At 42.0% G+C, this 20,197-nt stretch overlaps 1 protein-coding gene across 1 annotated transcript in view; it reads left to right on the top strand.

Moving 5' to 3' along the window:
• The window catches only part of CMIP (c-Maf inducing protein), a 140,584-nt gene that overhangs the window by 81,137 nt on the left and 39,250 nt on the right, over nucleotides 1-20,197 (top strand). Inside the window, exon 3 of the mRNA XM_026058843.1 lies at nucleotides 3,963-4,013. Coding sequence (XP_025914628.1) covers nucleotides 3,963-4,013 — 51 coding nt within the window. The remainder of the gene's footprint in view (nucleotides 1-3,962; nucleotides 4,014-20,197) is intronic.

A 20,197-nucleotide genomic window follows, 5' to 3' on the forward strand; every position in this document is an offset into this window, starting at 1 on the left:
TATAAGATGTTATTCTGATTTGGAACGAAGCTGTCATCAATTCAAAGACGAATTCTAGTTCCCTCTACAGTTTTACACTTTGGTCCTCTTTGCTTTAAACTTCAGAAATTTTATGTCCATGTACGTCTGTGTGTGCAGAGACAGCAGTCAGCTGGACAGTTGTCTGGATGGGCACCTAAGAGACACTGATGGCATTTCCGTCATCCAGCACACTGTGAAACTCAGTCCTTTCGGTAGGAAAGGAATACCCCGGTATTCCCTTTCTCAGTGTAAACTTGGAAAGGACGACGGGGGGGAGATGGGATATTGTGCAAGAGCGAGGTGTTTGTTGCCCTCTGCAAAAGAGCCAAYGTTTCCTGCACACAGCTGTGGTTTTGCAGCTTGCTAGAATTAGGCAGGCGGAAGGGTGCGCTGGAAGGATTAGCTTCTGCCGCCTGGCAAAAGGGGGGAGTGTGGGTGTCAGGCAGCCTCTGCGAGATAGCAGTGGTCAGGCTAAACAAGTTGGGTCAAACACGTTTAGCACTGTGGAGAGTACTGCTTGAAATGGCCGTTGACTTTCTAAGTTCCTTTTACCATTGATTCCTGATCATTAGTAGAACTGCTGGGATTCCCTCCAGGTTAGTTTTTCTCTTCTGTGTTCACTTGAAACTGTTGTCATCTTTGCATTCATTTTCCTTGGAAGTGGTCTTGAATGAAAACTCTGACAGTTTCTAGTTTTAGAGTGGTTCAGACTCCAACCCTAGATCCAGATGTAGGTTTTTTTGATCTCTCTTCCTTCTTTACAATAGCCAACACTACGTGTAGACATTGCCTGGGCCCACAGTTGAAGCCTGGTCACTTTGCTAGTTTAGTGTTTTAAATGGTATTTGTATGTCACTGTCTTCAAGTTCCATGATTCTTTCCTCTGCTGCTTTTGTTTTCACCATTTATATCGTTCTTTATTTTCTCCTCCAGTATTTGCAGTCCACTCACACCTCTCTACCACAGCCTGGTGCTGTTGTCCTCATTAATTTTTTCTCTCATCCACTTATATGTAAGTTCCTAATCCTAGTGGATGTATAACGTGCAAGTTTATTGTTGCCATTTCATAATATGCATGCTTGGTCCTCGAAAAACTTTCACAGTTTTACTGGCTCTTCAAAGGGCTTCGATACGATCATTTGAAATGAAGAAGTCTTATCAGTGAGACATGCGAATACTGAGAATCAGGAAAACCACCTTCTAGGGGTGAAAATAGGCAGTTGTTCTCTCATTAGAATACTGAGCTTCAAGTAGCAGTTGGAGTCCAAGAAACATTGGAGGAAATCAGTCCTTAGCCTCATCAGGGCCAGAAGGGTAAAGGGTTTCGCGGCAGAGTATTTCTGGCTTCCGAAGGGAAGGTGTGTTGGTCTAGTGGAAGGAGCGTGGGGCTCGAAGCTACAGCTTGGGAGTTCCTATCCTCACTTTGGTTATGGAGATTTAAAAAAATGAAGAGTTTCTTCCCACAAAGCTGTTAATGGGTTTGGAATTCCTGAAAAAAAGAGCAGTATAAATACCAATTGCTGCAATTTTAGCAGGTTTTGGAGAATTTTACAGGAGCCTATGATCATTTCAACTGACGTAGTCTTGCCCTTCAGGACTGGGCACTTCTGCTTCTGTTCTTTAGCCAGCAGAGCCGCCCTTCTCTCCTGATGTCTTCAGGTCGCATCTCTTCCCCCAAGCCGCGCCAGCACAGCTGGCTAGGATTTCGGGCACGGATTGCCTCCGGGTCTCCCTGCAGCCGGACCTTTCTGTCGCTGTCAGTGCTGGCTCCATTATAACGAGACGTGAAACTTTAGCTAGTGTCACCTTGAGCTCTCGGTTCCACAGGGTCATTTGTCCAAAAACCGATACCGATGTTTTCGTTCCCTTCCATGGAATGGTTTTCTGCTCAAAAGTACAATTTGATTTAAAATTCARTCTTTCACAGCAAAGCGTGTTTGGTTTGTTTTTTTTTTTTTAAACGTATTGTCTAGAGAAAGATGAGAAATAGCTAAGCGTATTTACTTCATGCCTTTTGAACAATGTCAAAAAATGTTATTCAGGCTTTATTGTGGCAAATTTTTGTTGCTCTTTCTGTTATATACAAATATAGTATAAAACCATACTGAATTGAAATTCAATTATAGAACATTTATAGATAAAAGATAATTTTTATCATATTATGATATGCATACATAAAATACTGTGTAAATAGCAGACAGAAAATGTTTAAATAGTGGCAAACCAAAATATCCTGACATTTAGAATTTTTCACTGCAGGCAAGAAAAAATTTATACTTTTATAATATTTATACTTATTTAATAATTATAAATTAAATATAATAATTTACATTTATTATTTTTGTTTTAGTTTTTACCAGTTCATATTCTGATATGTCAGCATTCTTCATGAAATGAAAAGTCTGTTTCTGACAAACTCTGTGGTCAGTCAAGACTATTTTTGATGGATTTATGTGATTTTCTTGCCTAGAGATCTACTGGATGAGCAATTGATTCTTATATAAATAATTTATATAATATGTTTCACATGTAGATTTCATATTATATTCATATAATATATATTTACATATTTTACAATATATAAATATATTGATATATAGTATATTTATATACTTTGTAAGTATTTTTATATAGATATAATATTTTATATACATATATGTATATGAAATGTATGTATACAGAGAGAGAGAGAGAGAGAGAGAATAGCTCCATTTAATTTACAGAAATCAGTCCAAATTCATGTCACTGTGAGATCAGTATCTAACCTGGAGATTAAACAGAATTCTGGTAACCATGAAGCATTTTTACTTTTAATATTCTTGCCATTATCAGTGATTTTTGCAGGAAATAAAATTCATTCTACAGTGTGGATTTTGAATACATATCTAAAATGGGGAGAAAAAATTGTTGAAGGATGCTTTAATTTGCAAGAAGCAAGAAGTCTGTATTTTTCTCTAGTGAAGAACCTCACCATTTGTTTGAACATGAGTGCAAGGGCTGTCCTATAATTTTCACTGGTCACGTAAAACATTTTGAATTGTAAGTAAAAATTGCTTGCTGGCCGAGACTAAATGAGATCGAGTTGGAAAAGCCAAAGGGCATGTCTACCCACTCAAATATTTCAAACTTATGTCACCTTGTCAAGGCATGCATATTTACGTCACCGTAGATGCTTTTATATTTTTTGATACTGAGCCTTTTGACCTTTGGGAGTCTCGAACTATTCCTGTATTGGCTATGAACCTTGCTTCACACTGAGAATTTCTGGCAGCTAGGCTTAATACGGACAAAAACCAGTGATCACTGGGAATGATTATTGCAACATTTGTGCAGTTACTGCAAACGGTCTCTGCATGTATGTGCACGTCTGTGTGTTATGCTTTTCACTCTATTTTAATATTGCTAAAGAGCTAAGATGTTATTTGAACTGCTTTGTGGCCAGCTGAGGAATAGGACAAGAAGGGAAGCTAGTGTTTGGAAAAAAATGCAACCTTCTAGCAAAATGTCAAGCCGTCTTCTTACTCTGCTCATGGTGATTAATAGAGAAGGCAAATGTCCTACAGATGTTAAAGATCTGATCAAAACCTGACTGAAATCGATGAGGATTTTCCACAATCTTAGGTTGGACACCACTGTAGAGAAGATTAATGTTTTGGAGAGTTTTGGTTCAGTATTTTACATGTGCAGCAAGGTCTTTGCGTCATTGCTTTCTGAGAAAATTAATTTGTTATAATGTAAAATTGTAGCTTTGAGCAAAGAGTTTCCCTCACTCTGATGAGACTGGGATTGAAGTTAGCCAAGGTCATGAAGTTCGGAAGAATACAATGAGTGCAACTTTACTGGTTTTAAAGAACACATGGGTGATTTGCTTGGTTTTGGCTCAGTGATCCGAAACACTGATAGAAACTAATGATTCTATTTGTAACTTTTTTTTATTGCAGGCTGCAAACAGTTACCTGAGGGATCAGTGGTTCCATTCTTTGCAGTGGAAGGTAGGTTCTGCACTTTACTGTTTTCCTTGTATTATCCTAAGAATACTTTAACTTTCACCATTACTACTTTGTAAGAACCCTGAATGGAGGAAGTCTTTTTCTTCTAGAAACTCTGAATTAGAATATGTATGCAATTTCAACCTGTTCATGTAGTGAATGAAGTGGACAAAGTCACTGGTTACTAAGCCTAGGATTATCAACATGTGGTTGATTTCAAAGAGTAGATAGCAGCTAAATTCATTGTTAAGCAGTACAGAGATTGGATGGTTTTGTTTTTGTACTTGTGAAGCGCAATAAATTAGAGAACAACTGCAGCCTAATAATATGTTCTGAGCTCTTGGGGTACTTTTTTCTTCTGAGAAACTAGGGAGAAAAGGTGTCCTTTAAAATTGCTTATTTTGAGTAACATCACTGTGTTATGCATCAGTCTGTTTTTATTCTTTAGAATGATTTGGATTTAAAGGCAGTTTCCATTTCAGAGGTCTCAAGCCGTTTCTCATTTTCAGTGGGAACAATGGATTGATTGCTCTGAGTAGGGGAAGTGGATCACAGTGACAACATTGTGTCTCAAAAGCAGAACATTCCTCACCAAAAAATGTAGCTGTTGACCTTTGGATGGAATCCGTATGGATCCGAGATGAAACTGGAAATATGTTTTGGTCAGATGGTGAATATGGTTGTCCTCTGTCTTGCGGTGTGAAGCAAAAACAGTAACTTTCCAGCTCAGGACTTTTCTTTGGAAGTGTTTCAGTGAAGTCAGCCAGGTTGGCTGTGTAGCTTATCTAGATTTCGGCCTGCTGACAACAACCACATGTGAAAATATAAGGAAGTTTTTCCCACCAAACTGGTTTTGTTGTAGGTGTTTTTGATAGTACTGCTATTGCAAAATATTTATGTGGCAAAACTACAATATTTGCGTGCTTTGTATAGCCATCAGCTTTTGGCAGAGTCATGTTCTAAATGGATCCAGCTTCTTATCAGTAAGAGCCAAGTGTTAACTCTTTTTCCAGACTGCTGGCTTATTCTCCAGCCCGTTATCCTACTTGTCTAAACAGCCACGGGACAGTAGCACCAACAGCAGAAGGCTGGACTGTGGTGTGGCACTTTATCTGGCCTCTTGGCAGTGTCATTAACCCAGTGCCTAGCTGGTGGTGCTTCCTTTGCAACTCCCGAGCATAACAAAGAGGCATCGAAGCCTAAAGCATGCAAAGACGGTCTCTACYTGTGGCTCCTATTTTCCCTCCTGCTTTGGCAAGCAAGGCTGCGCAGAGAAAGCATGGACAAGGAGTGCTTAGAATTTCTTTTTCTGCCTAGCCCCCAACCGGGGTGCCTGAAGTACTGATGTGCTGTTGGCATGTGCCCACTTCCCTCCAGTGGTGAGGGGAAAATTAGGGCAGAGGAGCAGCTCTGAACAAAGGTAGAGTGTAAAGATACAACCTGCATGTGCCCCCCACCCCCCAAATTAAATTATGAAGAAAAAGCTTAGACAAAATGACCTGACTTGCTCATATGTCTTTCAGTCATGGGGAGGGAACTTTGCTCTGTGGGAGTTGTTTTTAAAGGAGCATTTCTTAAACTTTACAGTTCTTCTGACTAAGCCTCTCATTTTGGGAAACTCTGAGTAATTTAACTTGTTGCAAAGTAGAATTTATTTTTGCTTCTTTGCTTTCCCCCTTCCCCCCTTAAGTTCACTTTTTCAAAAACAAAAGTAAAACATTATCTTGATTTGAAAAACCTTCCTTCTACCAAGAATAGCAAACAGCTTTTTCCCAAAAGAGCAATAGCAAAGTTTGTCATTGCCCAGGTATTTTGCACTAACAAGTTCCTCTTTGCTAATATAGAGATAGTTTTTACTCTGCTCTTTATCTTGAAGAATATTTGTCAGGTTTAAACAAAATCACAACAGAACTAACAGTGGCAAGAAAATCAGTATAGTAGAAAGAGAATGGAGGAAAGCAGTTATGTGGTGTATCCCTAGCGAAGTTTATCACTTTACTAGCACTATAACTTACAGCTTTTCAGAGGCAGGCGCCAATGTTCATCTCACGCTGAGATCTGTGTGATGAGCAGGTAGTGAGGGAACCCAAAAAAATGTGAAGTCTCTTCTTTGGGAATGCGTTTTTTACACAAAGCACCAGCTGGCAGAGAGATCTCTGCAGCTGTATTATAATTGGGTGGTTGTGCTGATGAATGATATATTTGTCCAGTGGTCTCATAAATAGTACAGGTCAAAACATTTCTGCGGGGATGTAGAGCACAGATGAAAAATGGTGCAGATAGCCAAAGCAGTTACTCAGGGGAAAGCAGATACTCAGCAGAGATGAGCTGCCTATGGTTTGTGTTGGTGTGGTGGAAGTATCTGCAGGGTCCAGCTGAACTGAGAGCCTTGCTGTACGAGGCACTGCATAGAGATACAGCAGGAGGACTTCACCTCCCCTGCACTGCCCACAAACTGCATAAATGAGACTGAAGGACCCCATTTTACAGATGGCAAATCGATATCCAGAGAGTTTCCAGCAGTGGGAATTGGCCTCAGGTGTGTAGCCTCTTGATCTTAAACAGGAATACTTAAATTACAGCTGTGGGAGCAGGTTAATATTCTGTCAATGTCTTTCTGGCTGTTTTCCCTTCCTTTTCCTATATTTCAAGCCTTGAGAGTCTGGTGTGGCCTGCATGTTGTCTGAGCTACCTGGAAAATGGCTAGGTCTAGGAACGAGTGATATTGTTAAATATTTGGGGAAGCTCTTCAAGTTCAGGCCCCTACTGGGTATCCTTCAATCTCATATGAAGGTGCTACAGGCTGTGAGAGAGCTTTTATGTGGCACAGTTTTAAGGATTAACACACTGTGGGAATTCAATTTGCCAGCTGGCACCCTGGAAATAATTTTTATTCTAGAGACAAATATTGAAATAAAAATCAAGAATATTTTTTTCTGCAGCCCAGAGAATAGTAAAAGAGATGCTACAGATAAACAGAAATAAAAGGAAACTAAATGCATAACTACCAGTGTTTCAGATCCACCTCCAAGAGATTTTGTGTGTCATCCAGCTAAGTAGCTGTCAGGATGCTTACATGGCTTTTTAGACGTGACTTTCTCCTTGAATGCTGTGTTCGTTGAAGGGAGTCTGGAGGTAGCAGGGGCAGACTGTTCCTTATGTATTCATTTCTCTTTGGGTTTTCTATTAGATTCAAATGCTCCCACTAAGGGTTACTCATAATTCCTCATTTAATCTGAATATCAGTGTGTATCAGTGTGTAACTCCTAAAGGATTATTGGCCACCTCAGCCTATTTTTAGAAATCCTGATTTCCTTTGGGTTATAGCTAAGCCAAACTATCTTTGTGCACGGAATAAACAGAACATGTTAACAACTGTCCAGATACTTAAACATAAACAAATCATTGATCCATGGGGTAGGAAACATTCCTTTCAACCAGGGAGGTTGGACTGAAACCATGATATGTAATCTTTTGGAAGGTAATAAGTCATAACAGTGTATCAATAAAGATAATGAGACTTTTCATAAATATACAAAAGTGAGTAACACATGCAGTTTATTACTGGTTCTAGATCTAGACTAGATACAGTGGTAACCGACCCATACTGTGGGGGTGAATATGTCTAAACTTGGCTCTGAGGGGTACTTGTGACTTTTTTGGGAAGCACTCAAATAACAAGATATGTACCCCTGGCATTTTCCCCGACAGTATCCATCTAATATGTTGTTTGTTTATATCTTATTGCCTTTGGGCCAAGGCCCGTGTCTATGTATTCGTATAGTGTCTAGCACCACTTAGGAGGATGCCGTGCCCATACGCTTAGAAAGCATTGAACCCCGCTACAACATACATGTACAGTATTGGTAATGAAAAGACCCACTTGACTAATTTAATATCATGTTGCACTGAATTCAAAAAGATGTCGGTGAGGTCTTCTCAGGGGGCCTGCGGGTGTTCTCTTGTGATATGCAGTGCAGATACAGATTCACATTGGGGGGGGGAAGACATCTAAAGGTTACACAGGGCATGTTGCATTTTTTAACATGCCTGATAGTAAATTCTGAGCACCACCCTCATTATGGGATGTAGACCACTTGTGCTGCTTAGTTAGCTGAGTGATGCAGCAGTGAAAGGTGTCGCTTGAAGGCATTGGGTGGATTGTCCTGAGTTGGCACCATACAGAAGGTCTTGTGCAGTAAAGTGTGTAGCATGACTAAAGCTGAGCTTTGTGCGTGTGCCTCTGACCTCTGTCTTCTAGAAATGTTTGCCTATCTCTTGTCTTTCCTGCTGATGCTATCAGCCAGTCTTTAACTGTCCTCTTAGGAGCAATGCTGTTTGGTTTGGGTTTTTACCTCTCTGCCAGCATGGACAGTGAAAATATGTCAATTGTAGAATAGTTCAGTTTGGAAGGGACCTTTGAACATCATCTGGTCCTCTCTCCACCTCCCTCCGTGCAGGGTCTATTTTGACGTTGTGTGAGGTTGCTCAGAGCCTTGTACAGTCAAGGTCTGAATATCCCCAAGGATGGAGATTCCTCAGCTCCTCTGGGCTCCTGCTCCAGCGCTTAATCACCTGCACTGTGGAAATGTTTTCCTTAGATCTAACCAGAATTTCCCTGCTGCAGCTTGGGTCTGTTGGCCCTTATCTGTTCACTGTGTGCCTGAAAAGGGTCTGGTTCTCTTTCCTTTGTAACCGCCGAGTGGATAGTTGAACGCAGCTGTTGGATCACCCCTTAGCCTTTTCTTCTTCAGCCTCTGTCATACCTGGTATTATCTTAATGCCCCTCCTGTGGTCTCTTTGTGACTTACCATTATGCCAGGAAGCCCGGAACTGCGCACGGTGCTCATGTACGGTCTTGCAAGTGCCGAGCAGGGGGAATAACCACTTCCCTCAAGCTGCCGGCTGCAGTCTTGCTCATGCAGCCCAGTATGACCGCGCACTGCTGACTTGCAGTCAGCAATCAATTACCTTTATTTTAAAAATTCCTTTTCCAAACAAACTCCATGTTTTGATTCCCATGAACTGGAAACTGGAACAATGTTGTCATTAGGGATTCGCAAGCCTTTTGCAATGAATTCTAAAACGAGAAATGTTGGCCTTTATTCAAAAACTTTAATTTTGGATTAATATTTCTCTGGTTCTCTGAGGGACTGTTGTATCTCTGTCTTCAGGAAATAGATACTTTAATGCCCAAGCAACCCTATTATTTGCAAAGGGATTTCTTGTTGTGTAAAGTCATACTTGACCTGAATAATGATACTCTCTAGTCTTCACTGTGTCCAGTTTATGAACTCACTGCCTGTAGATATGGAACGCTTTTTATACAACAGGTGATTCGCTGAGCTCTGTGTGAGTATCAGTATCGGCATCTAACAGTGAAAGTTTGGAGGGGTTTATTTTTCTGTGCTTTAAAACTGCAAAAAATTAAGTTGAGAGAAAGTGTTTTTGAAACTGTGGTGAAGCCTTCCTTGTGTAAAGCACCTTTACGGTTTTGTCACCATGGTAATGATTAAAAATAGTGCTGATACAAGAGTGGGGTTTATATAGAATTTAAATGATGACATTAAAGAAATTTATAGCCCTAAATCTTGGTAACTCATGTCTTAAAACCATGAGATCAGGAAAAAATCACATCAGTTATAGTTAAAAAGGTCCATGTTTGTCATTTGTATTTAATCACCTGATTTATGATCTGAGAGAGGAAAGCTTTGATAGTCGGTGACAATTCAATGAAGAAAAGCCCTGTGCTGAACTTTACAGTGAAAATATTATTTAACGAGCTCAACAGTTCTTTGGAATGGTGGTTCCTGGACTTCAGGCCCTCTCTTTGGTGGTTACGCAGCACACGCGCTGCTCGCGTTGTCCCAGCCATTTCTTTGCTTTCTTTAGCTGAAACCTAAAGTGTATTTGTGGAACACAGAACTTCACATTTTCTGTGTGTGTGTGTTTTGTTTTGTTTTGTTTTGTTTTCTATTATAAGAAGCAATAAATAATTTTCATAGAATTAGGCCAATGACTGCTTCCCCCACCCCCCTTTTGTGTCTGTATATGAGTCAATGATATATTGATGGGAAGCTAAGCTGTGGAATTGAGTTTTGCCTTTCAAAGCCTCAGGGCTTTGAAAGCATTGTGGGCTTTGGGTACTCGCAGGTTTTGAAGGAGCGAGTTTCTTGCTTTGGCAGAATAAATGGAAGGCACGAGGTTTTGGCTGGTGGTTTTATTCTTCCAGCAGAACACATGGGTATCGCTTCTGGGAGACCATGAGCAGGTTTTTAAGGTAGCTGCAGTCTCTCCCCTGCAGGGCTTTGAACATCCTGACAGAGTTTAAGACTGGACTTTATATTTTGTAGGGAACAGATACAGGGAGTAAATGGTATGTTCATGGATCTGAGTTGCCAAGAAGAGAAACTTGTACCAGTTAGAGCTTTTTAGTGARTATAGTGGAGCTAAAAGTAAATCTCAGCATTTTTCAATTCCTGATGCCCCCTTTCCGGGTTAGGCAACTTTTACTGTCAGGATTTAACATTTGTTCTTCTTTTATATTTGGAAGATAATGTGAATTGCAGCTGTGTGTGCCTGCCTCCCTGTGTGCCTTCCCTCACTCTTCTTGCAGTGATGGATAATACCGGCCGATCCATGGTCTAAACAATCCCATTGCAAATTCAGGAGCTACCTCATTGAAAATCTTGTCCTGCTTGCAGAGCCTTCTGCTTATGTAATGTTTATTTTTTGTAGTTAAATACTCCCCTCACTCCTTTTTAAAATTTTTTAAATTTTTTTATTTATTGTTTTTTGCTTAGGACAGTTTCATGAGCACAGGAGTGTTGGGTTTTTTTTTTCCTTCTTTTCTAAGTCCATTGGCTCCTTCCTTTTCCCACCCAAGTTTGATCAGTCTTAGGCCAGCTATTATCAGAAGTCACTTTAAGAATCTTGGCCCTGTCTTCTCTTTCTGAGATCTTAGTTTGTTAGAAGTAACCGTGCTGTCAGCTGCAGAAAGACATTAATCTCAATTTGGGAGGTGGAAGTGAATAGATGAAAAACAGACTAGATGTTGACAGAATTGGATCTAGACAGAAAGTTTCTTCTCTTATTTTTTATGAATCATTGGTGATGTTTTAAGAAGTGGAACAGGTAGAACAGTTAATTTTTTTAAAGCATTTTGAACAAAATCACTTCAGCTGCCTTTGCATTAGAAAAATACTTCACTCTTTGTGGGTGACATTAGACCAGGTTCCTCCCATAGGGTACGTCTGCAGCAGCGGAGGCTGAGCTCAGTCTGTGCTCTGCACTGGCTCGACGTGAATCGGTGGAGATCTGGGAGCTGCGTGTCYGTGTCAGCACAGCACTTTGTCCAGCCAAAAGAGGCTCTCGGCAACGTGCTGGGATGCCAGCCTGGAGGTGAGCTGCTGCTCTGTGCTGCTCTGTCGTCATCCAGCCGTATACACACGTGGTTTGTGTACCCTTAGCTGCCTCCTGCATTGCCAAAACAGGCTTTTTTATAGAGACAGAACTCAAGCCAGTTAATGGCATACAGGTGAAATCCAAGTAGAAACTGGACAGTTACTTTCTATCTTGCTTTAGCTAAGTCAGGACTATCTCTAAATTTCCCCTCTAGACTTGGATACTATCTTATTTAAACTAATAGTAGGTCTGAAGATAGTGGGGTGTCAAAAACAGCTGAATAAACAGGCCAGCTTGTTATTGCGTACTTAGGTCTCCGCTCCAAAGAGGAGTAAATACAATTGCTAGAGTATATTGCTTCTCAGGAATGCTGAACTACTGGCCAAGAGAGATCCTCATTTTTTGTGCTGGTGAACTGCTCTTAGGCATTATTCCAAGGCTGACCTGATGACTAACTCTTAACAATTCAAGACTTTGAGGTCATGGTGACCACTAGTTTCACCAGATTACAACTTCTCCTCTGTAACTGTCATAGTGTAGAACTGCACCAAAACTACTCTCTCGTTCAGGTGCCTAGTTGCAGAGGAAAGGTAAAAATCTGGATTTTTTAGGAGGCCTCTTGCAGGTACTGCCTTGGTAGTCTTCCCCAGGAGTATAATTATCCTTGTCACATAACGCATTGGGTGTGAATGTCTAACTCTGGGAGTTGGTAGATGCTAAGTGCCTTGTTAAGCCACTGTGTTGGGGACCAATTCTGCATTATTGACATTATGAGGACACTTGCAAATTACTTCATTGGTGGCAGAAGACCTACGTGAGCCTAAAGTAGCAAAGAGGATCTAGGTGCTGTTTTAGACTTCCCTTTCCTGTCTTGCACGTTTTTCCCCTCAGAGTGTACATTTAATTCTTCCAATAAAATTACTGTTTGTCCAGTGCCTAGTATATATAATATATTATAAGATTATAAAATTGCTGGTAATATCCACAAAAAACTCTGAAACAAAATGTTCTAAATGTCAAAGCTTTTATCATCTGTTCTAGCACTTGCAATAAATCACGTGTTCAGCTTGTCTGTCACACTTCCTTTTTTTTTTTCCCCAGAATAATGTTTCTTTCAAAATCAGAAAAGAAGTAACAGAAAGTAATGCTAGTAAAAATCATTTATGCCCTTCATTCCACTGTCTTCATTCAGATGCCATTGCATCACAATTATTTGCCATAGCCTGTTCTCTGGTGCTTTTTACTATCGTATTTAAGATGAGAACGCTAGATTAACTGTGTGACCAGAGAACAGATGAATCAAGGACAACAGGGTTGTTGCATGCAACTTATCTGCATCAGTTTGTCTCTGAAAGTGAGGCAGGCAGCGCTTCTGGTAGCACCCCAAAATTCTCAGATGCTCAACAGGGAAGTTAGCCTTGGGATCAGAAACCTGAACGTGGGAGGTCTTGATTCAGTCTTGCACACCAAGCAGCATTTATACAAAAGAGAGAGAAAACAAGCAAATTGCAGAGACTTSTTGACATTTTAGTAGGCTAAAGAGTTGCAGTAGGTTTGGGTTTTGTGCTGATTTGGTGCGGTGAGATGGGATGTAAAAACATGGAATGAAGTGATGGGACTGTTTCAGTTGCAAATGCTGAAATCTGGTGTCTCCCTGTGAGAGAATGGAAAATTCAGAGCTCCAAATTCCAGTGATCCGGAGACAGAAATACCTTGCTTTTCTGAAGTCCCTTTTAAGATGCTTGCAAGCATCGCATTGGTATCCAGTATCTGTGCTCTCCCTAAGGCTCTGCAGCAGCTTTCTGCCACAAACATGTTCCTCGAGCTGTGCACATCTCTCCTGCTGACGACATTGATGATGCAGGTGCACATGAGAGAGAAGACAATTTCAAAACCATTTATGGTGCTGAAGTGCTAGAAACTCAGCAAAATAATACATTTGCCAAGGAGGAGAAAGTGAAACAGGTGGGTAAATGACTGTCCATTTTGAAGGTTTTGCTGAGTGGAGCATAGGGAGGAGGGTAGGAAAGAGGTGAGGGGGCTCACTGCTAGCAGTGCGGAGTGAAAAGGAATAGGCATGACGTGGCTTTTTAATCTGGTTTGTATATCTGGGAAGAAATAATTGCTTTTTATGTTACTCAGTGCTTTTGAAACTACTAGGATTTCCTGGAAAATAGAATTGGAATGGATTCTCTTTTGGAGAGAATTCTCTTTTGTTAACAGTTACTGAAATACATAGCATTAGTAACTGCTTAATCCTAATTTGAGGTCGTTTTTCAAGTAGAAATTTCTTACCATCAGAGTTCCTACGTGCCTGAAATGACTGGTGTGTGTTTTGCAGCCTTGCAGCTGAGAAAGCATTCTGTTTTCCTGGACAACCCTCTTTTGCCGGAGTGGGCTCTGAAGGGGGTAGTGTCAGAGTGGGGTGGTTTTCTGCGCAGCAGCTATACTGTCTGGCTATTCTCCACGGTGGCCTTGTGCACAGCTTTTTCTTTGGCAGACCTGGTCAAAGTGCAATGCCGATAAGATTGTGTGTGTTCTTTTTTTTTCCTACACACTATCTCTCCTCTGCAGTGGCAAAGTCATTTATTCCCACTGCACTCTGAGAGCTGGTGGATGTCAAGGACTAGACTCCACAGACACAGCCATCAGGTGTGGAATATAAAGTGCATGAATATAAAGGTATGGGAAACCTGCATCAGTTCGGCTTTGTGTTAGATGCAGTCCATAAGGTAGTCAGTAACGTTAGGTCTCTACACAGAGAAGCACACAGCAAGGACTGCACCTATGTCGTAGTTAATGTCACAGTGCTTTGTCTTCTGCTTTCTGTTTCATGCATGCTAAACTCCACAGTCAAACACTGCCTATTATAGCTTACCAATTTAATACTATTTTTTTACTCAAGCACTGCAATGCAGTTAGTCCACTGAAGGTTTTGGAAAGAGTGGAGTGTGTATGGTGTACATAGCCCTGCTTTTCATCTATTAGTCTGCTTTTTTAAATTCCTTTTTATTTTATTTTTTTATGGACCATGGTTTTGCTGACTGCAGCTCATACTGCATAATCTCAAATGTAGGGGCACCTCAGGCTCACGCCCATCTGGAAACTATAGATTTTGCCAGAACATTGAGATCACGATGTCCGGACAGTGTCTGTGTTGAGCATTTGCTGTTTTGGAGAAAAGGGCCAAAAATCCTGCAGCTGGCAGCAGTGAGGTCCTACAGGAGGAGGAGACAGTTGTGCCTAAACATGTTTGAAACCTTCTCTTTGATGATGATGAGTAAGAAGCTGTTAAAGTGGTGTAGATTAAGCAGGATGTCTGTCTCCTGCCCTAATTGTTTGACTCTAGCAATCTCTATATGGAGTTTTTTCTTACTCATTTTGAATGAGAGTTTAAAGTTTGTAAAAACCACCAATCTGCGGTGAGGGCATATCTTCTCTGTGCAGTGTGGGGCAACTTCGTTGAAGTTGTTAAAGTTCTTCCTCCTGCCCGAGATCAGGAGAAGAAGGTGTTGTGTGACTTCTGTTTAAAAACAGCAACAAAGCATGGTCGACATAGTTTAAAAAACATGATTTAAAGTATTTCTTCTTTTGGGGAGAGGTTACATGCGATTTGCAATCCAAGCACACAGCTGTGTCTCTACGAATGTTTTTTGCAAGTAGGGAGTGGCTTGTGCTTCTCCTAGAAGCATATCTGCAGTCATAGTGAAATTCCGCATAGCCGGAGCAACATTAAAAACAAACCCTAGCTTGGCTCTGTTACGAAAAATACGGAACAGCAGTTGCTGTGTGCAGGATGAAAGCTGATGTTTTGCCAACCTGAAGTGTAAAGCTGGTGCTGGAACTGGGGCCTGAAGAATGGGAGTGTTTGCCAAAAGGAAATGGAAGCAGGGATGGAGGGTTTCGGGGAATGCATCAAAGCCAGCCCTGCCAAAAAAAAGGCTCCCCTGTGGACAGGTCTGATTACGATAGTAACCGCATTAGCCCATGCAAAGTGCATCTGGAGCCACAGTTGGCCTTTTGCATTTTCTAGCTGTTGAACAGCATCTCGAATGCACAGCTAGGGAGATCTGGTTTTGGATCTGCCAGCTGTGTTTCTGTATCTTCATGACCCAAGGGCTGTAGGCAAGCATTTGAGAGAGAGAATGGGAGATCGRCAAAAACAAAGCTCGGTTTCTCTGCTTAGTAGTGGGAAGGTATACAAAGATAACCCATTCCAGCTCCACTTTGGGGGCTAGAAGGAAGCCACAACTTCTGAGTTGTCTCAAATTGCTGAGTTTTTGGAGGCGCACATACTGTATTGCACGCAGAGTTTTCTTCAGTGGAGTCCATAAATTGAAGGCCTGTTTGCCCAGTGTTAGTTTTTTTCTCCTTGGATACAATATCCCTCCCTCCCCATCTTCTCATCCTATTTTGTTCCCCAAAGATATCTTAGCAATATTATTATGCATATCTGGGAGCACAAGCCCAGGGCAGTGGTTGGTCTGGTGACAACTTTAGGCAAAGGAGGTGGTGTGTGTGTGTGTATGTATATATATATGTATATGCTTTGGGAGTAAGCTCTTCCATGCATTAATCTTGCCGCTGCCCAGTGTTACATAGGTGGTGACTGAGGTACTGGAGGCTGTCCTACGGGACCTCTGTTCACGCTTCCCCTTTGCACCTCTATCGGTCCAAGCAGAAATGGAATCTGGGTTTCGTCCTTTTAAATTTTTGTTTGTTTCAGCATTCTGTTAGTCTTGCGGTGGTGTCGTCCCAGCGGTATCTGAGCAAAGGACAAACTCCGTGCCTGTGGGAAGTGTCTGTTTTGTCATTGCAGCTGGTGTATTAGTAACAGCTGAACTCATATCGCCGTGTGCTGAACCCGTTGAACTCTGGTAGCTTTGAAACAGTACTGATTTGAATGTTTGGGGTTTCCTGAGATCTGGAGCAAGATGGTAGACACCAGTGGGGGGAAAAAAAGTGAGTAAACACATGTAGACTGAAAAAGGGTGTGGAGGGAGGTGTTCTGAATGTGAAGCCCTGCGGGAGGATATCAGCATTCAGCTTGCTCCCGACAGCCCAGTTCCTCTTGGTGGTGCTTTTATTTAGAGATGCCATGGTCTAGCCGTTAGCATGGAGGTGTGAGAGTCAGAAGACCTCAGTCTTGGCTCTCGTCGTGGCTTGCCATGTAACCTCAGGCAAGTCACCTCATTTTCTTGCTGTTGCTTCTTCCTGCCTTTAGTCATCAAGACCGTGAGCTGATCAGGGCAGAGATTGTCACTTGATATATTTATTCAGGCTCTCGATTCATGGGTACTACTCATAGAGCAATAAATAATGGTGATTTCTTGGGGAGTTTTTGAAATGAATGAGCAAAAAAAAAAAAGAAAAAAGTAGTGTTTTGTAGACCTCAGCTGAGTGAGGATCAAGGAGTCTCTAGCTTATCGTTTCCTTCCAGTTCTTTGAACTGTGGAAAGGAGCCTGCAGGCAAGTCAGCCCAGAGCAAGGCGATTGCATTCTAAGAAACAACTGAAGCAGAGGAGTTGATGCGCTTCAACATTTAGCACCAGGTAAAATTAAAATGCAGAAACTCCCTTGGCCTGAAAATGTTGTAGGGTGCAAAAGGCGGCTGCTGCTGTTAAGCAGCTACTTGAGAGAGCAGCACATTAGTCTTTCTGTGCAAAACCCTTAGGGGGTTATGAAGTTTGACGCTGCAACATGAGCAGCCTTAAGTCCCTGGTTTGTAGAAGTTTGTATAATCTGGTCCTGACCTCAGCCCTTTGCCTGGAACGGGACTTTTTGGAGGCTTAGTCTGTACAGGCAAGTTGCTTTTTTTCCTAGTATTGGTGAATGTTGCAGATCAGAACACAGTTTCAAAGGCTTTCAGTGGATGCACCTGGTGATTTAAGCCCACCTCTGACTATAATGGAAACTTTTGTTAGCAACAAGTTATTCTTACGTATTTTCCAGAATACCTTGAAGCACCAGATGCTTACTAGTATTAGAAACAGAATATGAATCTAGATGAGTTTTGGGGATGCTGTCTTAGTATTTATGTAGTTATTAGTTAATAGACCAGATGCCAGCAGGTAATGCTCAAGAATACATGATATAGTTCCCAAATTTTGTAGGACGAGCCAAGCATGTGTATTGTGCATCACAAGTAACTTTTCCTGTTTCTCGTTACATAGTATTTTTAACAAAGTGTTCTGCTGCATGGAAGAAAACGGTTTCAGTGCCTATTCTATGTACTTAGCCATTTGCATCTAGCAAGTGACACCTCCATTTCATATAAGCCCTGTCTCACCATCAAAATTAAACTGTAACACTAGCTTGGCTCAGCCATCCCTGCAATGAGCTGGGAAGGACCTCTGTGCGGGAGGTTGACCTTTTCCCTTTAGCTGGAGCTGCCCTTGTTGCTCAGCAAGAAGTAAACAATTGCTGGCACGCGCAGCCCTTGAGGTCACCATACGTTTCTGCAGTAGCTCTGGTGTGGCCACAAAAGAAGCGATTAGTCGTGTGCTGTTGCGAGGCTGAAGAACAGAGAGCTAGAATTTAACAGGCCATTCTGGATTAGGGTTGGCAATTAATTTTTTTAACATAGCAAAGACAGTATTTGGTGACAGGAAAACTGGTTCTTAAGAATGTGAATTGTTTCCTGGCCAGCGACAAAGCAGGGGTGAAATTTGGTCAACAAGAAAGCTAATTTCATCTTGCCCTTTTTGCATCAAGTGTGCCAACTGCTTTAAGATGTTATTAACTTGGAAGGTCTTGTTAAGGTTGAAGGAGGTGTTTGTGCCGTGCCTTCTATTTTTGTGCACTGGAGTCCAGTCTTTTAAGATCCTGAGTACCCAAGCATTACCGTTCTTGTCCCAATTTTTGTCTGTGGAAGTAGTGTATGAACAAAGGCTGCAGACTGAGGCCATTATGGGCTAGAATAACACATGAAGATGGCTTTTAAAAAAAGCCCAAAGTCTCTTGTGCCATAGGCTTTCCTGAATGCGTTCACCGCAGTGTCCAAGGGCTTTTGAGCACTGATGGCAAAAGCCAGTGCTTGCAGACTTTTGTCGCATGCTTGCTTGGTGACACAGGAAAAGTAAATTTTCTCATGTGGGTTTCAATTCCTCCTCCTCTAAAAGAGGATTGAGACTTAAGTCTTCGGGTTTTCTGCAAGACTCAATTATAGTGAATTGAGAATGAAGGATGCCCTGTCAGTGTCATTTATTCCCCCTGCTGCTGCTGCTTGGTACTTATTATATTCAATGGTTTTGTTTTTAAAATCAGCACAGCAGGATTTTAGAATGACGTTAGCTGTGGGGTTCTGGCTGCTCAGTAACGAGAAGGGTCGAATCCCGAGCTGGCATGTGCTGCTCTCCCTCGCAGGAACCGCTCCTTGCGGTGAAATCCTTGAGGGGTCAAATTCCCGCTCCAGTGTCTTTCTTATACATGCCATTAAAGACGAATATTGTGTGGGCATTTGGGGAACCTGAAGGCATGTTCTACACGGATACACGGGGAGCATGAACTCCTTGCACCAGCTGACATGCCCCGTCTCTGATCTGGGTCTTTATGGGGCAGCTTTGCTTGTCGGCTCACGAGCGAGTGTTTGTGCTTGCTCCGGAGTCAGCACAGGTAGAACGGAGCAGATGGCTCAGCGTTGGCCAAGTGCTGGCTGACACAAAGCAAATTGCTCCTGTAACCAACTGATAGGTTTCAAGCTTTAATTGAGGCTTTCAGCAGGGCGCTCAGCAGTGAATAGCATTCTGCTGAGAAAAACCGCAGCGTAACCATGGGCAAAGGTTCAGGATAGCAGAGTTCAACCCTCTTGGGGATGGCTTCTTGATTTATTTATTTATTTTCTACTTCTTTCCCACCATCACTCAAAAGTCCTGTAGTGTTGCTTAACGATTACAGCCCAGTGTAGCAGTGTAGCACACCCCTTTGCGCTGAAAACTTGAAGTGGAAGCACAGGTCTGGGTTTTTCGCTTGTGACTTGCTCAGCACGTGCGGAAAGGTGGCTTTCGCTCGAGGCTCCCTGCGAGTTGTGCTCTGCCCGGTGCGAGCAGCAGTTTTGGTAGGTCTCCCTGGCGCAGCAGGGAGTACAGCTCCTTCTGTCTTTTCTCGTGTGTGCGTCAGCATCAACAGAATTTTAATTTTTAATGGACATCTCTAAAAGGCAAAGGAAACCTCCCCTGCTCCTCCCTGCCCCCAAGCACGGGTGGATTTGAGAATGGAAGAAAGCTATTTGGGGTAAAGTTGTCTGCGCAGGCAGCCGCCCTTTGGGCAGGAGGGTTTTGTTCAGTAGCTGTCCCTCAGCCTGAACGAGCTGCTCTCCGAAGTCGCGCCTAACTCCCCTGAGTAAGGGCAGCCCTGCGTCGGCAGCCATACGGTGACCCAGTGATCTAGAGGGTGCGTTCCCCCCCGTCCCCCTTTAATCTGAAGTACTCTAGTTTCTGCTTTGGATTTCATTTATTTGTAGGACAGGGCCAGGGAATAAATTTCAGCACGGAAACCTGTCTTTTGAGCCAGCTATGTTTAGTGTCCTCAATTAGTCAGAAAGGAGTTGCTTCAGGTTACAGAGCTGGCTGATTGGCTTTGAAGTTTAGATTTTATTTAGTGCTGGAGTGGGTCTGACAAAAAAGACTCTTTAAAAAAAAGCACTACATGAATAAAAGAAATTAAATTCTCTGTGATTCAAGTTTTCTAAAGAGTCCAAAAATCTGCAATGGTAATAGAAGTAGTGTCGGTAGCTTAAAAACTCCAGTGGACCCTCGCTGCTCCAAGGAGCTTAGAGATACAAA

The sequence above is a fragment of the Apteryx rowi genome, unplaced genomic scaffold (assembly GCF_003343035.1).
Source record: "Apteryx rowi isolate R43461 unplaced genomic scaffold, aptRow1 scaffold_1, whole genome shotgun sequence".
NCBI lineage: Eukaryota > Metazoa > Chordata > Aves > Apterygiformes > Apterygidae > Apteryx > Apteryx rowi.